The sequence below is a fragment of the Lepidochelys kempii genome, chromosome 11 (assembly GCF_965140265.1).
Source record: "Lepidochelys kempii isolate rLepKem1 chromosome 11, rLepKem1.hap2, whole genome shotgun sequence".
Classification (NCBI taxonomy): Eukaryota; Metazoa; Chordata; order Testudines; family Cheloniidae; genus Lepidochelys; species Lepidochelys kempii.
Window position 1 is genome coordinate 76,135,276 of NC_133266.1, and position 17,411 is coordinate 76,152,686.

At 43.7% G+C, this 17,411-nt stretch overlaps 1 protein-coding gene across 2 annotated transcripts in view; it reads left to right on the top strand.

The window, feature by feature from the left end:
• Window positions 1-17,411, top strand: part of LOC140895940 (uncharacterized) — a 149,435-nt gene that overhangs the window by 69,676 nt on the left and 62,348 nt on the right. The window contains exons 1-3 of one of the 2 annotated variants that reach the window (XM_073306900.1): window positions 403-3,124; window positions 3,770-3,852; window positions 5,386-5,512. The exons of the other annotated variant lie outside the window; for it this stretch is intronic. Coding sequence (XP_073163001.1) covers window positions 3,070-3,124; window positions 3,770-3,852; window positions 5,386-5,512 — 265 coding nt within the window. The 5' untranslated portion in view covers window positions 403-3,069. Of the gene's footprint in view, window positions 1-402; window positions 3,125-3,769; window positions 3,853-5,385; window positions 5,513-17,411 lie in introns of those variants that run through there. 2 annotated transcript variants of the gene reach the window in all.

Genomic DNA, 17,411 nt, shown 5'->3' on the forward strand with positions numbered 1-17,411 from the left:
TTAGCCATCTAACAGCCATGCCCAGAGTTTGCAATATTCTACATTTCTTACTGTTGTTGTTGTTCTTCTTCAAGGCTACAGTCTCTGCCATAATCTTATAAAATCCAGTTCATGTTTCCCCACTTTCTTTTGTTACCTCATATGGACCGCCTCTACTCGTTACCCAGCCTGTCCAAACCTTATCAGACTCCGGGGGGATCTGTAGCTGGGGGATGGGGAGATTCCTTAGCTTGGAGCTTTGTGCCATCTTAGGCTGTGAACCCCAGAGCGGGCAGCTCACCACTTACCAAAGCAGCGGTCGGGTCACCAGCGTTGTTAGCGCTGCGGAGCGGTGCTCGCACTGCAGAGTTGTCAGTGCTGTGGTTCTTGGTGCTCCTGTGATCTCTGCACTAGCAGGGAGTGCAGGTTGCATCTCAGTGCTCTTCGTTAAGAGAGGCCACAGTGTTAGCTCAGTGACATGGCACTCAGCCAGGTTTACTGTCAACAAAGCCCAGCACTGGTGCCCATAGGAGCTACAGGGACACTAACACAGGTGTGCCCTCCACAAGGTACCAGTTCAATCAACATAACATGACACTATCCCCTGGACCAGAAAAAAGATGGTATGACTTCTCCTTTTATACAGAGATACAAACAAGTTACCTATTATGCTCTAGATTTTGTTATTGCTACAACTCTGCAGTGCTAGTAATCCTTGTACCTGCTCGTTTGAACAAAACTTCTTTATCCATTATTATGTCATCTCCTCCTGTACCATGTCTTGGGAATATGTTTACGTAGTTAGATGAGAACTTTGGGTGTTCTTGTACCATCCTCTGAGATCAGGCTTGTGCTTACGAGGTGTTAGCTAATACCTACTGTGTTGCTATTCTGCCAAGGCCAGATGTTCTCTGATTCACAGCCTTTGGTTCATACTATTATGTCTACACTGCGCAGCTTCCAATGGCACAGCCGTGCTGCTAAAGCCTTGCCGCTGTAAGGTGTGCAGTGTAGCCACCTTTTGTTGGCACGAGAGAGCTCTCCTGACAACAAAATAAAACCACCCCAGAGAGGGGCCGTAGCTTCATCAGCAGGAGAGTGTCTCCCACCGACATAGCGCTGTCCACATCGGTGCTTTTCATGTTTAGAACTTTTGTTGTTGGGGGCGTGTTTTGTTTTTTTTTTTCCACACCCTTGAGCGACAAAAGTTTTAATGACATAAGTGCAGTGTAGACGTAGCCTCAATTATGCCTAGTGTCACCGTGTCTCAGTAGGTCACAGCTGAGGATGCCAGATTCAGGACAAACTGCTGAGAAATAGGGCAGACTCACCCTAAACTGGTGGTTATTCTTCCATGAGATATACCAAACCAGCAACAAAAGTAAATTTCTGTCTCACCACACTGGCCAACAAGAAGTCAGAAATGCAGTCTCCTTAGGTATCCTAGCCCTGGTTTCACCACCCAGATACTAGACTAAATGATGAGTGGTTATTTAAAACCGGTTTCATCAACCAAAGGGTTCTTCTGATCTCAAAGGACCAGCCACATACCCAGGTCAGTGTATAACTCAGATCTTACCCAATAGTCACACTGTTGCCAATCCCTTAGTATCTAATATCTAAAGGTTTATTTATTAGAGAAAAGAAAGAGGAGAGAGTTAAAATGGTCAAAGGAATCAAATACACACAATCATTGCAAAATTCTTGGATTAGTTTTATAGCAGTGATTGAATAAACTGCTGGCTTGTAATGTCTCTGGTAACATCCAAAAGATTGGAAGGTCCTCAGTCCATTGGTTACAATGCTCCTTTTACTGTAAGACCATAGTCCCGAGACCAGAGCAGGAAAGAGGCAAAATGAAGATGTTTCCAGAGCCTTTTGTACTTTCTGCCATGTGGAGATGCTCTCGGTACAGTAGTTAGTGGAAATATACAGGCACAAGACAAAGTCCATTGTCAAATGCCCTTGCATGCTTCAATGAGTCATAGTAGGAGCCATGGTCCTTATTTGGGCTACAAGGTTCCAGGAAGGCCCACCGAGTGGAGACATGCTTCTTCTATGACCCATTGTTTTACTTAATGGGCTATCAACTTGAATGGTTCACTCAGAATGTGCTGGCTAGACTGGAAGTCAACTACCTTGTGGGTGTTACCCAGGAGTAAGCACATTTGAAATACAAGTATACAGTCAATATTCATAACTTCAGGTACAACAATGATACATGCATACAGATAGGATAATCTCATTCAGCAAACCACAACTTTTCCATTGACACCTTACATGACATACTTTTTACCAGATTTGTTGCAATTGCATAACAGTGGTAGCAAAAATGATATACATGGTCATATTTTAATCACATAACGTCACACCTAGGGCTCCAGAAAGGTCTTCACCTTCATGGGTGCGAGAGGCCATTAAGTAGTCTTTGCATTGTGGTGTTCCACAATGGCCATTTAGTTTTGGTAGGCCTTCTTGATGTTCAGCAACTCATAAGCATTGTATAGAGACTAAACATGTTCTTACAAGTCGAACACCTATCTTGAGCAGTACTAACATACAGGTGAGCTGGTCTGGTTTCCTGCTCTGAATTTGTCAGTGCTCAGCTGATGCCTACAGCCTTGGCAAAAGCTGGCGCTTGGTCTACCAGTGTCACGGGGGGACAGAAGATGCTGGCTGGGTTTGTACCTGGGCCTGGAGGACTGCATTCTGGTCATGGAGCATGATGCCCTTAGCATGCAGTTTGTGCACAACCCCAACAACGTTCAAGGAGGTGGGTTGGACTCCTGCTGAGGTGGTTCCACGGGGGAGTGTTAACCACACACAATTTTCTGTTGCTTGCACTCTAGAGCACCCACCTCTACCTGGTTCCTAGGGCTCAAGATGTAACCCTCTTAATTTAGGCACCTACCCGTACCCTGTTCCTAGGGGTCAGGAGTAACCTTGTCAATTTATGCACCCATTCCCGCCAGCCTTAATATAAACTGGGGTCCAAAAGGGAGTTCTTTGGGAACCAGCTCCAGGGCACAGCCCAATCAGAGCTACCAGACCTCAACACTCTGCCACTGTGCAGAAACTGGAGTCCCCCAGATGGACTTGATCCTGACTGGCCATCACGAAAAGTTCATCTGTCTTATTGGGAGTGGTGAGCATTGTATTTGTAAGCGTGTGCATTCTGTTTTGGTAATTGTTAATAAATAGAGGTTAAGTAGGTTATTACTGTGTAAAGCTCTTTCACTGGTAAAAGACCCCGTAAACCTGCAAAAGATTAAGCCCGGAGGGAATGAGTGTTTGCCCGGAGCCTGGAGGGAGTGGGTGTTTGCCCAGAGCCCCGGGACAGTGATGGGGGAATCCTCCTAATCATCTTCTTTGATTCCGCTCTTCTCTAGCATTTGGTTCAGAGACTGTATTATAGAGAGCATTTAACCATGTCCCGAAGGGTTAATCCAGGTGGGAGAGGCTGGGTCTGTGCTGTAATAAAGTCACAAAGGGTATGTCTGCACTGCAATAAAACATCTGTGGCATGCCCCTGTCAGCTGACTTGGACTCATGGGAATCGAGTTGTGGGGCTGGATCCTGACCCTGGACGTATATACACTGCAATTTGTTAACTCTGTAGCCTGTAGGCTAACCATGGGTTTTGTTGCAGTGTAGATGTACCCTAAGTGTTTCTCAGTGAAGCAGAACGTAGAATGTCTGTTTTCAGGGAGAACGCCTGCAACAAATAGAGAATGTAAAATGGACAAAACCCCCTCTGAAATCACTCCAATTGCCCTTCTCACCCTGACAGGCTGCAAGATAACATCTGTATTTTGCGCCAGATCATCCCACACTCCCAGGGGAAAGGAAATGGCATCAGTGCAGCTGGCTCAGGTAAGGGATAGTCTGGGAGTTGCTGGTGGGTTCTGGCGGGAGGGAGAGGGGCAGTAAATATACAGGAGGATGGGAGCTGCTGGAGGTGGGAGGAGGGGGGGAAGGAAATAGACAATGTGGGGAAAGGGAGGGGACAGGGTGTGACCATCCTGCTGGAGCTAGTTGACTCTGGGCCTTGCTTTCAAGGAACAGACTCATGGGGGTTGGGAGTGGGACTTCTCCTGTTTGTGGAACAGGAAATAACCCCCCTGGCCAGAACTGGGAAAACTTTCCAGATTCCCAGTGCTGGAGCAGGTCATCGATAAAAATGTTAAATAGAACAGGGCCAAGAACTAATCCCTGTGAGACCCCACTAGAAACACACCTACTCAACCATGGTTCTCCACTTACAATTATGTTTTGAGACCTATCAGCCACTTCTTAATTTATTTCATGTGTGCAATGTTAATTTTGAATTTTTCTGGTTGTTTAATCAAAAGATCTTTCTGTACCAAGTCAAATGCCTTACAGATGTCTACATATCTTACATCAATGTTACTGTCTTTATGAACCAAACTTCTAATCTCATCCAAAAAGACATGCACTTAGTTTGATAGGTTCTAAATCTGTGTTGATTGATATTAATTGTATTACCCTTCTTTAATTCTTTATTAGTACATTTATCAGGTGCTCCGTTATCTTTCCTGGTATCAATGTCAGATGGACAGTCCTATAATTACTTGTGTCATCCCTTTTAAACCTTCTGAACATTGACACAGGACTATCTTTCTTCCATTCTTCTGGAGTTTTCCCAGTGTTCCAAGACCCATTGGGAATCAACTGTAATGGTCCAACAGCTCCTCAGCCAATTCTTTTAAAACTCCTGAATGCAAGTTATCTGGACCTGCTGATTTTAAATATGTCTGACTTTAATAGCTGCTGTTTAACATCGTCATGAGTTATTGAAATGGAAAGAGTTTTCCCCAGGTACAAGAACAGAAGTATTAATTGAACATTTTTGCCTTCGCTATATGATTACTGATAATTCTATCATAGTAATGGACCAGTTCCATTGTTAGGATTCTTTATGTTCTTAATATACTTTTAAAAAAATCTGTCCTATTGGCCTTAGATTTCCCCTTCTGACCCTTTGTTTCCCTTATGAATTTTCTACAATTCGAAGCTGCTGATTTGCATTCTTTCCTGTTGACTTCCCCTTTATTCCATTTGGTGTCTATTGTGTTTTTATGGTTAGAGTTTTGGAATTCCTACCAGGGGACTCTCCCTGGACCCTACTGGGGTTCCATCTCCTGTACCAGCCCCTGGCTAGTAGGTGTGTGATAAAAGTGAAGATCCTTGTTCCCTCTGTGTGCTGGCCGGGACAAGGGGCTCTCTCTCTCTTATTTCCCTCACCCCAATGCCTCTTGGCTGCCCTGAGTGGTACAGGGCTGGGATTCTGCTACCGTGTCCCTCGCAGAGCATTCATTCTACTGGCCCTGCTCTCCTGTGAATACTGGGTAGCAGGTACTGAGTGGGCGACTCTTGTTCTTTCAGGCGCCAGTGACCTTTGAGGAGCTGGCTGTGTACTTCACGGAGGGGGAATGGGCTCTGCTAGACCCTGCTCAGAGAGCCCTCTACAGGGAGGTCATGCAGGAGAACTATGCTACTGTGGCCTCACTGGGTAAGGATTCCTGTTTTATTGTTATTAGAAGCAGTGGGATCTCTACAGAACCCCGAGTAGTAATAACTCTAGATCTTTACTCAGCCTGTAATTTTTGACACGTTTTCATGCCCTGCTTTTTGCCTTGTGTCCTTCCCCGGACATGTGTATTTTTGATATTGGCCATTTTTACTTAACTTTTTTTTTTTTTTTTTTAACAAATACTAAACTCTTGTCCTCTGTCCACCACTCACTGCCCCCCATGTAACCCCTCCCCCCGTATCTACCCACTGCGACCCTGGCCACCATTCCTGAGTCCTTGCTTTGTTCCTCCCTCCCAGAGGACAACCGCTGCCCCGTCACAAATGTACACTTTGTCAATGATGTCACAGGGTGGCAGTGAGAGTTCTTGTGACTTGCTAGGTCTTTTTTTCCCCCACTTCCAGTAGCCATGGTCTGTCTTCCCTCCAGGCTTTTTGGATCTTTTAGCCAGTCCCTTCCAAGGGCACGTGGCCCAGTTCTTGTTTCTTACATTTTCCTTTTTCAGCGGAATTAGAGTCTGTTGCTCCTGAATTATAGTGTCTAATTCCCCAGCCTTCCGCAGACACGAGGAGTTTTTAATACTCCCACCTACTGCATCTGACTCACTAGACTCCATAATTCCCCAAAATATGCTTATCTGATGTCACACGTCTGGGGGAGCTACACCTTTGACCCCCTCTGAGGTCTGCTCAAGAAATGCCCTCTCAGGTACCAGGCCTCCAGCCATCACCTGTCTGTGGGCAGGGACATAGGTGCATCTGCATTTCGACCAAGGTTTGAGGCTTGCAGTCCCCTTGCCCTTCATTGCGTTCACTGGCTTAAAGTCCAACCCCTGTGCTTTGCTTTCTCTCACAGAATCATAGAAGATTAGGGTTGGAAGAGACCTCAGGAGGTCATCTAGTCCAACCCCCTGCTCAAAGCAGGACCAACACCAACTAAATCATCCCAGCCAGGACTTTGTCAAGCGGGCCTTTAAAAATTCTAAGGATGGAGAGTCCAGCACCTCGCTAGGTAACCCATTCCAGTGCTTCACCACACTCCTAGTGAAATAGTGTTTCCTAATATCCAACGTAGACCTCTCCCACTGCAACTTGAGACCATTGCTTCTTGTTCTGTCATCTGCCACCACTGAGAACAGCTGAGCTCCATCCCCATTGGAACCCCCCTTCAGGTAGTTGAAGGCTGCTATCAAATCCCCCCTCACTCTTCTCTTCTGCAGACTAAATAAGCCCAGTTCCCTCAGCCTCTCTTCGTAAGTCATGTGTCCCAGCCCCTTAATAATTTTTGTTGCTCTCTGCTGGACTCTCTCCTATTTGTCACATCCCTTCTGTAGTGGGGGGACCAAAACTGGACGCAACATTCCAGGTGTGGCCTCATCAGTGCTGAATAGAGGGGAATAATCGCTTCCCTTGATCTGCTGGCCATGCTCCTCCTAATGCAGCCCAATATGCTGTTGGCCTTCTTGTCAACAAGGGCACACTGCTGACTCGTATCCAGCTTCTCGTCCACTGTCACCCCAGGTCCTTTTCCACAGAACTGCTGCTTAGCCAGTTGGTCCCCAGCCTGTAGTGTTGCATGGGATTCTTCCTTCCGGAGTGCAGGACTCTGTACTTGTCCTTGTTGAACGTCGTCAGATTTCTTTTGGCCCAATCCTCCAATTTGTCTAGGTCACTCTGGACCCCATCCCTACCCTCCAACATATCTGCCTCTCCGCCCAGCTTAGTGTCATCTACGAACTTGCTGAGGGTGCAATTCATCCCATCATCTGGATCATTAATAAAGATGTTGAACAAAACTGGCCCCAGGACTGACCCTTGGGACACTTTGCTTGATACTGGCTGCCAACTAGACATTGAGCTGTTGATCATAGAATCATAGAATCATAGAATATCAGGGTTGGAAGGGACCCCAGAAGGTCATCTAGTCCAACCCCCTGCTCAAAGCAGGACCAATTCCCAGTTAAATCATCCCAGCCAGGGCTTTGTCAAGCCTGACCTTAAAAACCTCTAAGGAAAGAGATTCTACCACCTCCCTAGGTAACGCATTCCAGTGTTTCACCACCCTCCTAGTGAAAAAGTTTTTCCTAATATCCAATCTAAACCTCCCCCACTGCAACTTGAGACCATTACTCCTCGTTCTGTCATCTGCTACCATTGAGAACAGTCTAGAGCCATCCTCTTTGGAACCCCCTTTCAGGTAGTTGAAAGCAGCTATCAAATCCCCCCTCATTCTTCTCTTCTGCAGGCTAAACAATCCCAGCTCCCTCAGCCTCTCCTCATAACTCATGTGTTCCAGTCCCCTAATCATTTTTGTTGCCCTTCGCTGGACTCTCTCCAATTTATCCACATCCTTCTTGAAGTGTGGGGCCCAAAACTGGACACAGTACTCCAGATGAGGCCTCACCAATGTCGAATAGAGGGGAACGATCACGTCCCTCGATCTGCTCGCTATGCCCCTACTTATACATCCCAAAATGCCATTGGCCTTCTTGGCAACAAGGGCACACTGCTGACTCATATCCAGCTTCTCGTCCACTGTCACCCCTAGGTCCTTTTCCGCAGAACTGCTGCCTAGCCATTCGGTCCCTAGTCTGTAGCTGTGCATTGGGTTCTTCCGTCCTAAGTGCAGGACCCTGCACTTATCCTTATTGAACCTCATCAGATTCCTTTTGGCCCAATCTTCCAATTGGTCTAGGTCCTTCTGTATCCTATCCCTCCCCTCCAGCGTATCTACCACTCCTCCCAGTTTAGTATCATCCGCAAATTTGCTGAGAGTGCAATCCACACCATCCTCCAGATCATTTATCAAGATATTGAATAAAACCGGCCCCAGGACCGACCCTTGGGGCACTCCACTTGATACCGGCTGCCAACTAGACATGGAGCCATTGATCACTACCCGTTGAGCCCGACAATTTAGCCAGCTTTCTACCCACCTTATAGTGCATTCATCCAGCCCATACTTCCTTAACTTGCTGACAAGAATACTATGGGAGACCGTGTCAAAAGCTTTGCTAAAGTCAAGAAACAATACATCCACTGCTTTCCCTTCATCCACAGAACCAGTAATCTCATCATAAAAGGCGATTAGATTAGTCAGGCATGACCTTCCCTTGGTGAATCCATGCTGGCTGTTCCTGATCACTTTCCTCTCATGCAAGTGCTTCAGGATTGATTCTTTGAGGACCTGCTCCATGATTTTTCTAGGGACTGAGGTGAGGCTGACTGGCCTGTAATTCCCAGGATCTTCCTTCTTCCCTTTTTTAAAGATTGGCACTACATTAGCCTTTTTCCAGTCATCCGGGACTTCCCCGGTTCGCCACGAGTTTTCAAAGATAATGGCCAGTGGCTCTGCAATCACAGCCGCCAATTCCTTCAGCACTCTCGGATGCAACTCGTCCGGCCCCATGGACTTGTGCACGTCCAGCTTTTCTAAATAGTCCCTAACCGCCTCTATCTCCACAGAGGGCTGGCCATCTCTTCCGCATTTTGTGATGCCCAGCGCAGCAGTCTGGGAGCTGACCTTGTTAGTGAAAACAGAGGCAAAAAAAGCATTGAGTACATTAGCTTTTTCCACATCCTCTGTCACTAGGTTGCCTCCCTCGTTCAGTAAGGGGCCCACACATTCCTTGGCTTTCTTCTTGTTGCCAACATACCTGAAGAAACCCTTCTTGTTACTCTTGACATCTCTGGCATCTTGACATCACTACCCGTTGAGCCCAACAATCTAGCCAGCTTTTTATCCACCTTATAGGCCGTTCATCCAATCCATATTTTTTAACTTGCTGGCAAGAATACTGTGGGAGACTATATCAAAAGCTTTGCTAAAGTCAAGATATATCACATCCACCGCTTTCCCCATATCCACAGTGCCAGTTATCTCATCATAGAAGGCAATCAGGTTGGTCAGGCATAACTTGCCCTTGGTGAATCCATGTTGACTGTTCCTGATCACCTTCCTCCCAAGTGCTTCAAAATGGCTTCCTTGAGGACCTGCTCCATGATTTTGCGGGGACTGAAGTGAGGCTGACTCGTCTATAGTTCCCCAGGTTCTCTTTCTTCCCTTTTTTGAATATGGCCGCTATATTTGCCTTTTTTCCAAACGTCTGGGACCTCCCCCGATCCCCACGAATTTTCAAAGATAAGGGCCAATGGCTCTGCAATCACATCAGCTAACTCCCTCAGCATCCTTGGATGCATTTGATCCAGACCCATGGACTTGTGCATGTCCAGCTCTCCAAGGTCTGTGTGTGTGTGTGTGACAGATGTGGGAATTTTGGCAATATTTCTGTTACTCCAGTACACGCCTCAGCTGCCCTCTGTATTTGGTGTTGCTCTGCTCTGAGTGTGAAGAGCTGTCACAAGGTGATACAAATGGCTCATGAAGGCACTGACCGTGATTAACCCATATCAGTGGAAGACCTTACAGAGTCCATGGTAACCCCCAGGACTGAACACTTGACACCTATCAATGAGAGGCTCCCAGCTTGACTGGGTGGAGCGCACGTGAACTCAGTGTGTTTTGAGGAGCAGGAAGAGCTGGGCTCTCAGAAACAGGGAGCTTTCCTGAAACTAAGACGAAGGGACAGATACAGGAAAAGGACACTAAGATGGTTCCTACAGCAGCATGGCTCAAGGGCTTTGGCCAGTATGGATTATGTCTTGACCTTTACTTCTGTGTGCTAACCTAAGGATTCACACGTATACGTACATGTACACGTTCTGCAAGAGTGTTATCATAGTTACCAGCCTTAGAGTTGCTCATGCCAAGCCGCTGACCTGGACATGAGGAGGGAGCAGGGCCTTGTCAGATGCTCGTCTGATGCTCCTGGAAGTTGGTTTGCAGAATCAGACCCCAAAGTTCTCACTTTCCAGAGTCCATTTTTATAGGAATTTCTTTCTATGTCAGTCTATGGGAATTGCTTCATCATGCTGTTGCTGAATCAATCAGCAGATGTCACATTCCTGGTGGCTCCGTGCTGCCAGATGTTATCTTGTTCTTTGGTTCTCCCATTCTTGAGGCTGTTGGGTGGATTCCAGTCTGCCCTCCAGGGGTCCTCTGGTTATTGCCACTTGACGCCTTCTTCAGCCGATGGACACTGGATTCTTAGGCTGGCACCTCCCTGATCATTCAGTTATTATCCACACCAAGCATCCATCCACATACATCCTCTATCTCTATTTTAATCACAATTGTTAATACAACAAAAGGGTGGGGAGTCTCTGGGTGCTGTTTCTGTTGTTAGAGTATTGCTTTGAGTCTCTCTCTCTGTGAATTGCTTTGAGAACAGACTCGGTCTTAGAATGTACTAACACAATTAGCAGCTTGCAAGTTTCACACATATAGAGGGAGAGAAACAGCACCAAAAACCAAGAGACCTCTTAATTAGTAATACCCTGGAATTGAAACTCTGGGGAATCAAACTCATTTGTGATTTTAATATAGAACTTCTTTAATATGATCCAACATAATCCCCCTTTTGAAACTAAGATTTATAATCGTCAGTGTCACTTTCTATGTAGCCTATTCAAGAGAAAGTAAGGTGAGGCAATTTGAGTTTGTGATTCCAATTCATGCCACATACATGATCCTAGTGATGTATCTTTACTACAAGGTTGTGGGGCAACAGGCAAGGTGAGGCACACCCACTTTTGAGGAGTCCATTCGGTACAACCTCTAGTGTCCAATAGCTTCCCTCCCTCCCCAGCCCACTGGCTCAAGGTCCAGGGTAGCCAAAAGGATCCCATGTGTAATATGGGGAGTGGGTTAACCTTCAATACCTTTGCCTCCAGGGACTGTTGGTGTGCAATTTTGACAACAATTTCTCCCATTAACAAGTCTGGTTTACAATACTGGAAACATATTGCATCCATTCATATTGATAAGTGTCAAACAATGATCTCTTTCTTTTTTAACAAATGCATCAAACCCTTAATATTTCCCAATAGGACCCAGAACATTTTGTGTTCCAAAGTAGCTAGTGCAAGTATCTGCATTTCAGTGCATCCCATAGCTATGGCTGTGTAGTTTCCTATTTCTAATATTTTTTTTTCTTATGGATAAGCCATGTGGTAGTATTAAGCCATTACTAAAGATTCCATTGGCCTTTTAGGTTACCCAGACCAATTTGGACCAAGTCTACATTGGCATGTACTTGTTTTTGTATCAGGCTGTCCTGTAGCTGGGACAGAAAGCTTAATTTATTTTTAAGTTCCTGCAGGTCTTCAGTATTTTTTTTTTAAACACACAACAGTGCTAGCAACAACACAAAACACAAGACAAAACATAGAACACAGAACACAATTTCTATTGTGACAGTAGATTCATGGTATTGGGTTGCTTTTCAGCTGGCAGATTTTCCTGATTTTCTGAAAGACAAAAAGAACATGTTTCTACCCCTTTTGGGGTGGCAGATTATTGCTTAAAATATGTCTTTTACAAATACCCTTGCTGATTGCAGGCAAAACAGAGAAATTGCCCCCACATTTTCCTGTTTTTGTTCTATAGGCAGGCCAGGTTTCAATGGCTTTTATCTTTTAAGGGTTATGGGGAAATTATCCCACTGTTTAGTCTTTAAATCCCTGAGTTTTCCTTCTTATACAGTAGACCAAGTTTATAATGTTTTTCCTGCTGTGTTAAGCTTTAAGTTTTATTTACAGGTAATAACTGAGAAGCATCATTACCATACGACCTTAAAGGATTTTTCCAAAAATCATACATACTATACGTTGATACAGGGATACTTATTATCATTAAATTTATTAAAATTATCTTGTTATCCCATGCCTTTTATTTAGACAATTTGTTTGCTGACCAGGTTATTTAGACAATTTGTTTGCTGACCAGGTATGTCCTTTATCTGCAGCTCCTTTGTGCTGCTCCTTCTTTCCTTCCTTTATCATTTAGGAATGTCATTTGCATTTTCACAGACGCTTCCTGCTTTTGGATTTAAAGCCATCAGCAGCTCAGAGACTCTATCTTAAAAGGGACACAATCAACTTTCACCAGAGTTTTGATTACTTTTAACTTCTGCTTCCAAAACACACAGGAATCTGAAAAAGAAAACCCAACCTATTGTGGCTCCCTTTGGAGCTCCAATAGCATTTTAATTAAGTAGCATGGTATGTTTGCATTTCTTTTGCCCCTTCTAAAATATACCCAGCACGTGTTCTGGGGCAAATGCACATTTCTTCCATAGTTTAACTTCTATAACATTATCCAGATCCATTTTTACATAAGGTGTCACTATTTCTTTTTTTGCTTACAGAGTTTTCATGTACCTTTATCAAAGTGACAGTCTGATTACTCAGAGCCATTTCAAGACTCAGTGTTTCTAACATTGCTTCTTTTTGTTTTGTGCACCTCACCCCTGCTGTTGCTTCAGAGAGGCACTGTCTTTTTTTAATTTTTTTTTTACTACAACTCTCATCTGCTATTTTGTTACAAAAACAAACAAACAAAAAACAAACAAAAAGAATCCAAAATTTTTTTTTATATTCTCCTGATTTTGACTGCCCTGCTGCAGCCACAACTTAAAAACATTTTAAATTTTGTAAAGCATTGAGTTACCTTTTAAGGGTTAAATGCCAAATCCCAAAGCCAAACAACACTAATTACCTGTGTCTAGCAAAAAGGTCTGTCAGTTTTGCAACTTTGAATTAAAGAGTCAAATGGATTTTTAGTGGCATTATTTAAAACAAAAACAAAACCAATTGGTCCTTAGAACTTTACATATTTACACACACACAGACAGATACATACACATTTTCTTTTCCTTAACATCCCTTCCACACTGCTCTGTTTTTTACATCTTTACATTCCCTTTATACATTTGAGGCAGCTAAGTTCCAATAGAACCCTCTTATGTTCTTTTAGCAAATTTGACTAAATTGTCCAGTCAAATCATTTTAATCAGATTGTAAATTAGCCAGGCAAAAATAAACTGACATTGCTTTGGAAAAGCGCCCATTTTTCTTTCAGAATGGCTGCAAAGAAACCAAGAATGCTCTAACACTTTTCCTTTTTAACATTTTCGGTTAAAAGTTGTTTGGGTGAAATACAAAGTTTAACTGCTTAATTCCCGCCAGCCTCTGCAGAGTTAACTTTTTTTTTTTTTTTTAGTCTCTTTTCTCTTTGTAATTATGCCTGGGGGTGCCGTACATAGGACCTTCTCCCCCTTTACCTGCCTCCCTCCAGCCTCTGCAGAGTTAACTTTTTCACTTTTTTTGTATTCCTGGAGTGCCTCTTTCATTATTTTCAGCTGGCTTTGGGTATTTGTAGCCAGCACCTTCCAATTGTCTGCTCCCTTTTCCATTTGTGCCTTTTCCTCTTTACATGAGGACAAGCGGAGGGAAGAATCCTTACATGCCTCCCACAACAACCAAATTGCTGCTGCATCTCTTTTGGCAGCACTAGAAGGTTTGGATATGAGGATATACTGAGCCAATCTATCCTCTAGGTCCGAAATAGTGCAGACATCAGCTAGGGCTTGTTTAGTCCAAGGACTGTGCCCAAATTTTTGAAGGATTTGTTTAAAAGGTGTAATTTCTTTAACAAAAGGTGAGGTTTGAGTTCCTTCTGACTCCATTCCTCCCTCTAGTACTGGCTTACCCTGTTTTCTTTTAAACATCTTAACAAGGATATTTCAATCTCTTTGTCACTCCTGGTATTACTTAGCAAGTGACACAGCCTAGATTCTGAAATCATAGCTTAATCTATGCGTTTTTCCCCTGCTACCTTCCCGGAGGCCAGCAGGTCCCCTGCTACCCTCCCAGAGGCCAGCAGGTCCAGTTAACCTATTTCTCCCTGCTACCTTCTCGGAGGCCAGCAGGTCCCCTGCTACCTTCTCAGAGGCCAGCAGCTCTGGTTTAATCTGTTTTTCCTGCTACCTTCTCGGAGGCCAGCAGGTCCCCTGCTACCTTCTCGGAGGCCAGCAGCTCTGGTTAACCTAATAGAAATGCCTAGCTCACTAGAGCTGGCGGTGTGCACACCAATATTTACAATAACTGAGGTTTTTTACCAATATTCCCCCTTTCGCAATTCTCCACCAAAATGTTACAAAAAATTATGTTGGATCATATTAAAGAAGTTCTGTATTAAAATCACAAATGAGTTTGATTCCCCAGAGTTTCAATTCCAGGGTATTACTAATGAAGAGCTCTCTTGGTTTTTGGTGCTGTTTCTCTCCCTCTATGTGTGAAACTTGCAAGCTGCTAACTGTGTTAGTACATTCTAAGACAGAGTCTGTTCTCAAAGCAGTTCACAGAGAGAGAGACTCAAAGCAATACTCTGTAACAACAGAAACAGCACCCAGAGACTCCCCGCCCTTTTGTTGTATTAACAATTGTGATTAAAATAGAGATAGAGGATGTATGTGGATGGATGCTTGGTGTGGATAATAACTGAATGATCAGGGAGGTGCCAGCTTAAGAATCCAGTGTCCATCGGCTGAAGAAGGCGTCAAGTGGAAATAACCAGAGGACCCCCCCCCCCCCCCCCCGAGGGCAGACTGGAATCCACCCAACAGCCTCAAGGATGGGAGAACCAAAGAACAAGATAACATCTTGGAGCCGTCAGGAATGTGCTATCTGCTGATTGATTCAGCAACAGCATGATGAAGCAATTCCCATAGAATTACAAAGAATTGCTTTGAGAACAGACTCTGTCTTAGAATATACTAACACAATTAGCAGCTTGCAAGTTTCACACATAGAGGGAGAGAAACAGCACCAAAAACCAAGAGAGCTCTTAATTAGTAACAGGTTTCAGAGTAACAGCCGTGTTAGTCTGTATTCGCAAAAAGAAAAGGAGGACTTGTGGCACCTTAGAGACTAACCAATTTATTAGAGCATAAGCTTTCGTGAGCTACAATACCCTGGAATTGAAACTCTGGGGAATCAAACTCATTTGTGATTTTAATACAGAACTTCTTTAATATGATCCAACACCTGGAATTTAAACTATGGGGAATCAAACTCATTTGTGATTTTAATACATAACTTCTTTAATATGATCCAACATAGTCCCCCTTTTGACACTATTTATAATCATCAGTGTCACTTTCTATGTAGCCTATTCAAGAGAAGGTACTGTGAGGCAATTTGAGTTTGTGATTCCAGTTCATGCCACATACATGATCCTAGTGATGTATCTTTACTACAAGGTTCTGGGGCAACAGGCAAGGTGAGGCACACCCACTTTTGAGGAGTCCATTCGGTACAACCTCTAGTGTCCAATAGCTCCCTTCCCTCTCCAGCCCACTGGCTCGAGGTCCAGGGTAGCCAGACGGATCGATGTGTAATATGGGGAGTGGGTTAACCTTCAACACCTTTGCCTCCAGGGACTGTTGGTGTGCAATTTTGACAATAATTTCTCCCATTAACAAGGCTGGTTTACAATACTGGAAACGTATTGCATCCATTCATATTGATAAGTGTCAAACAATGATCTCTTCCTTTGTTTTAACAAATGCATCAAACTCTTAATATTTCCCAATATGACCCAGAACATTTTGTGTTCCAAAGTAGCTAGGGCAAGTATCTGCATTTCAGTGCATCCCATAGCTATGGCTGTGTAGTTTCCTATTCTTAAATTTTTTTTTCTTATGCATAAGCCATGTGGTAGTATTAAGCCATTGCCAAAGATTCCATCGGGCTTTTAGGTTACCCAGACCAATTTGGACCAAGTCTATGTTGGTATGTACTTGTTTTTGTATCAGGCTGTCCTGTAGCTGGGACAGAAAGCTTAATTTATTTTTAAGTACCTGCCAGTTTGCAGTATTTTTTTTTTTTTGAACGCACAACAGTGCTAGCAATAAGACAAAACGTAGAACACAAAACAGTTTCTATTGTGACAGTAGATTCATGGTATTGGGTTGCTCTTCAACTGGCATCAGCTTTTCCTGATTTTCTGAAAGACAAAAACGACATGTTTCTACCCCTTTTGGGGTGGCAGACTATTGCTTAAAATATTTCTTTTACAAATATCCTTGCTGATTGCAGGCAAAACACAGGAAAATATGGGGGTAATTCCTCTGTTTGTTCTATAGGCAGGCCAGGTTTCAATGGCTTTTATCTTTTAAGGGTTATGGGGAAATTATCCCACTGTTTAGTCATTAAATCCCTGAGGTGGGTACCTCAGTTTCCCTTCTTATACAGCAGACCAAGTTTATAATGTTGTTCCTGCTGTGTTAAGCTTTAAGTTTTATTTGCAGGTAATAGCTGAGAAGCATCATTACCATATGACCTTTAAAGGATTTTTCCAAAAATCACACACACTATACTTGTTACAGGGGTACTTATTATCATTAAATTTATTTAAATTCTCTTGTTATCCCATGCCTTTTATTTAGACAATTTGTTTGCTGACCAGGTGTGTCCTTTATCTGCAGCTCCTTTGTGCTGCTCCTTCTTTCCTTCCTTTATCATTTAGGAATGTCATTTGCATTTTCACAGACGCTTCCTGCTTTTGGATTTAAAGCCATCAGCAGCTCAGAGACTCTATCTTAAAAGGGACACAATCAACTTGCACCAGAGTTTTGATCACTTTTAACTTCTGCTTCCAAAACACACAGCAATCTGAAAAAGAAAACCGAACCTATTGTGGCTCCCTTTGGAGCTCCAATAGCATTTTAATTAAGTAGCATGGTATGTTTGCATTTCTTTTGCCCCTTCTACAATATACCCAGCACATGTTCTGGGGCAAATGCACATTCCTTCCCAGATTAACTTCTATGACATTATCCATATCTTTTTTTTTACATAAGGTGTCACTATTTCTTTTTTTTTGCTTAGAGTTTTCATGTACCTTTATCAAAGTGACAGTCTGATTACTCAGAGCCATTTCAAGACTCAGTGTTTCTAACATTGCTTCTTTTTGT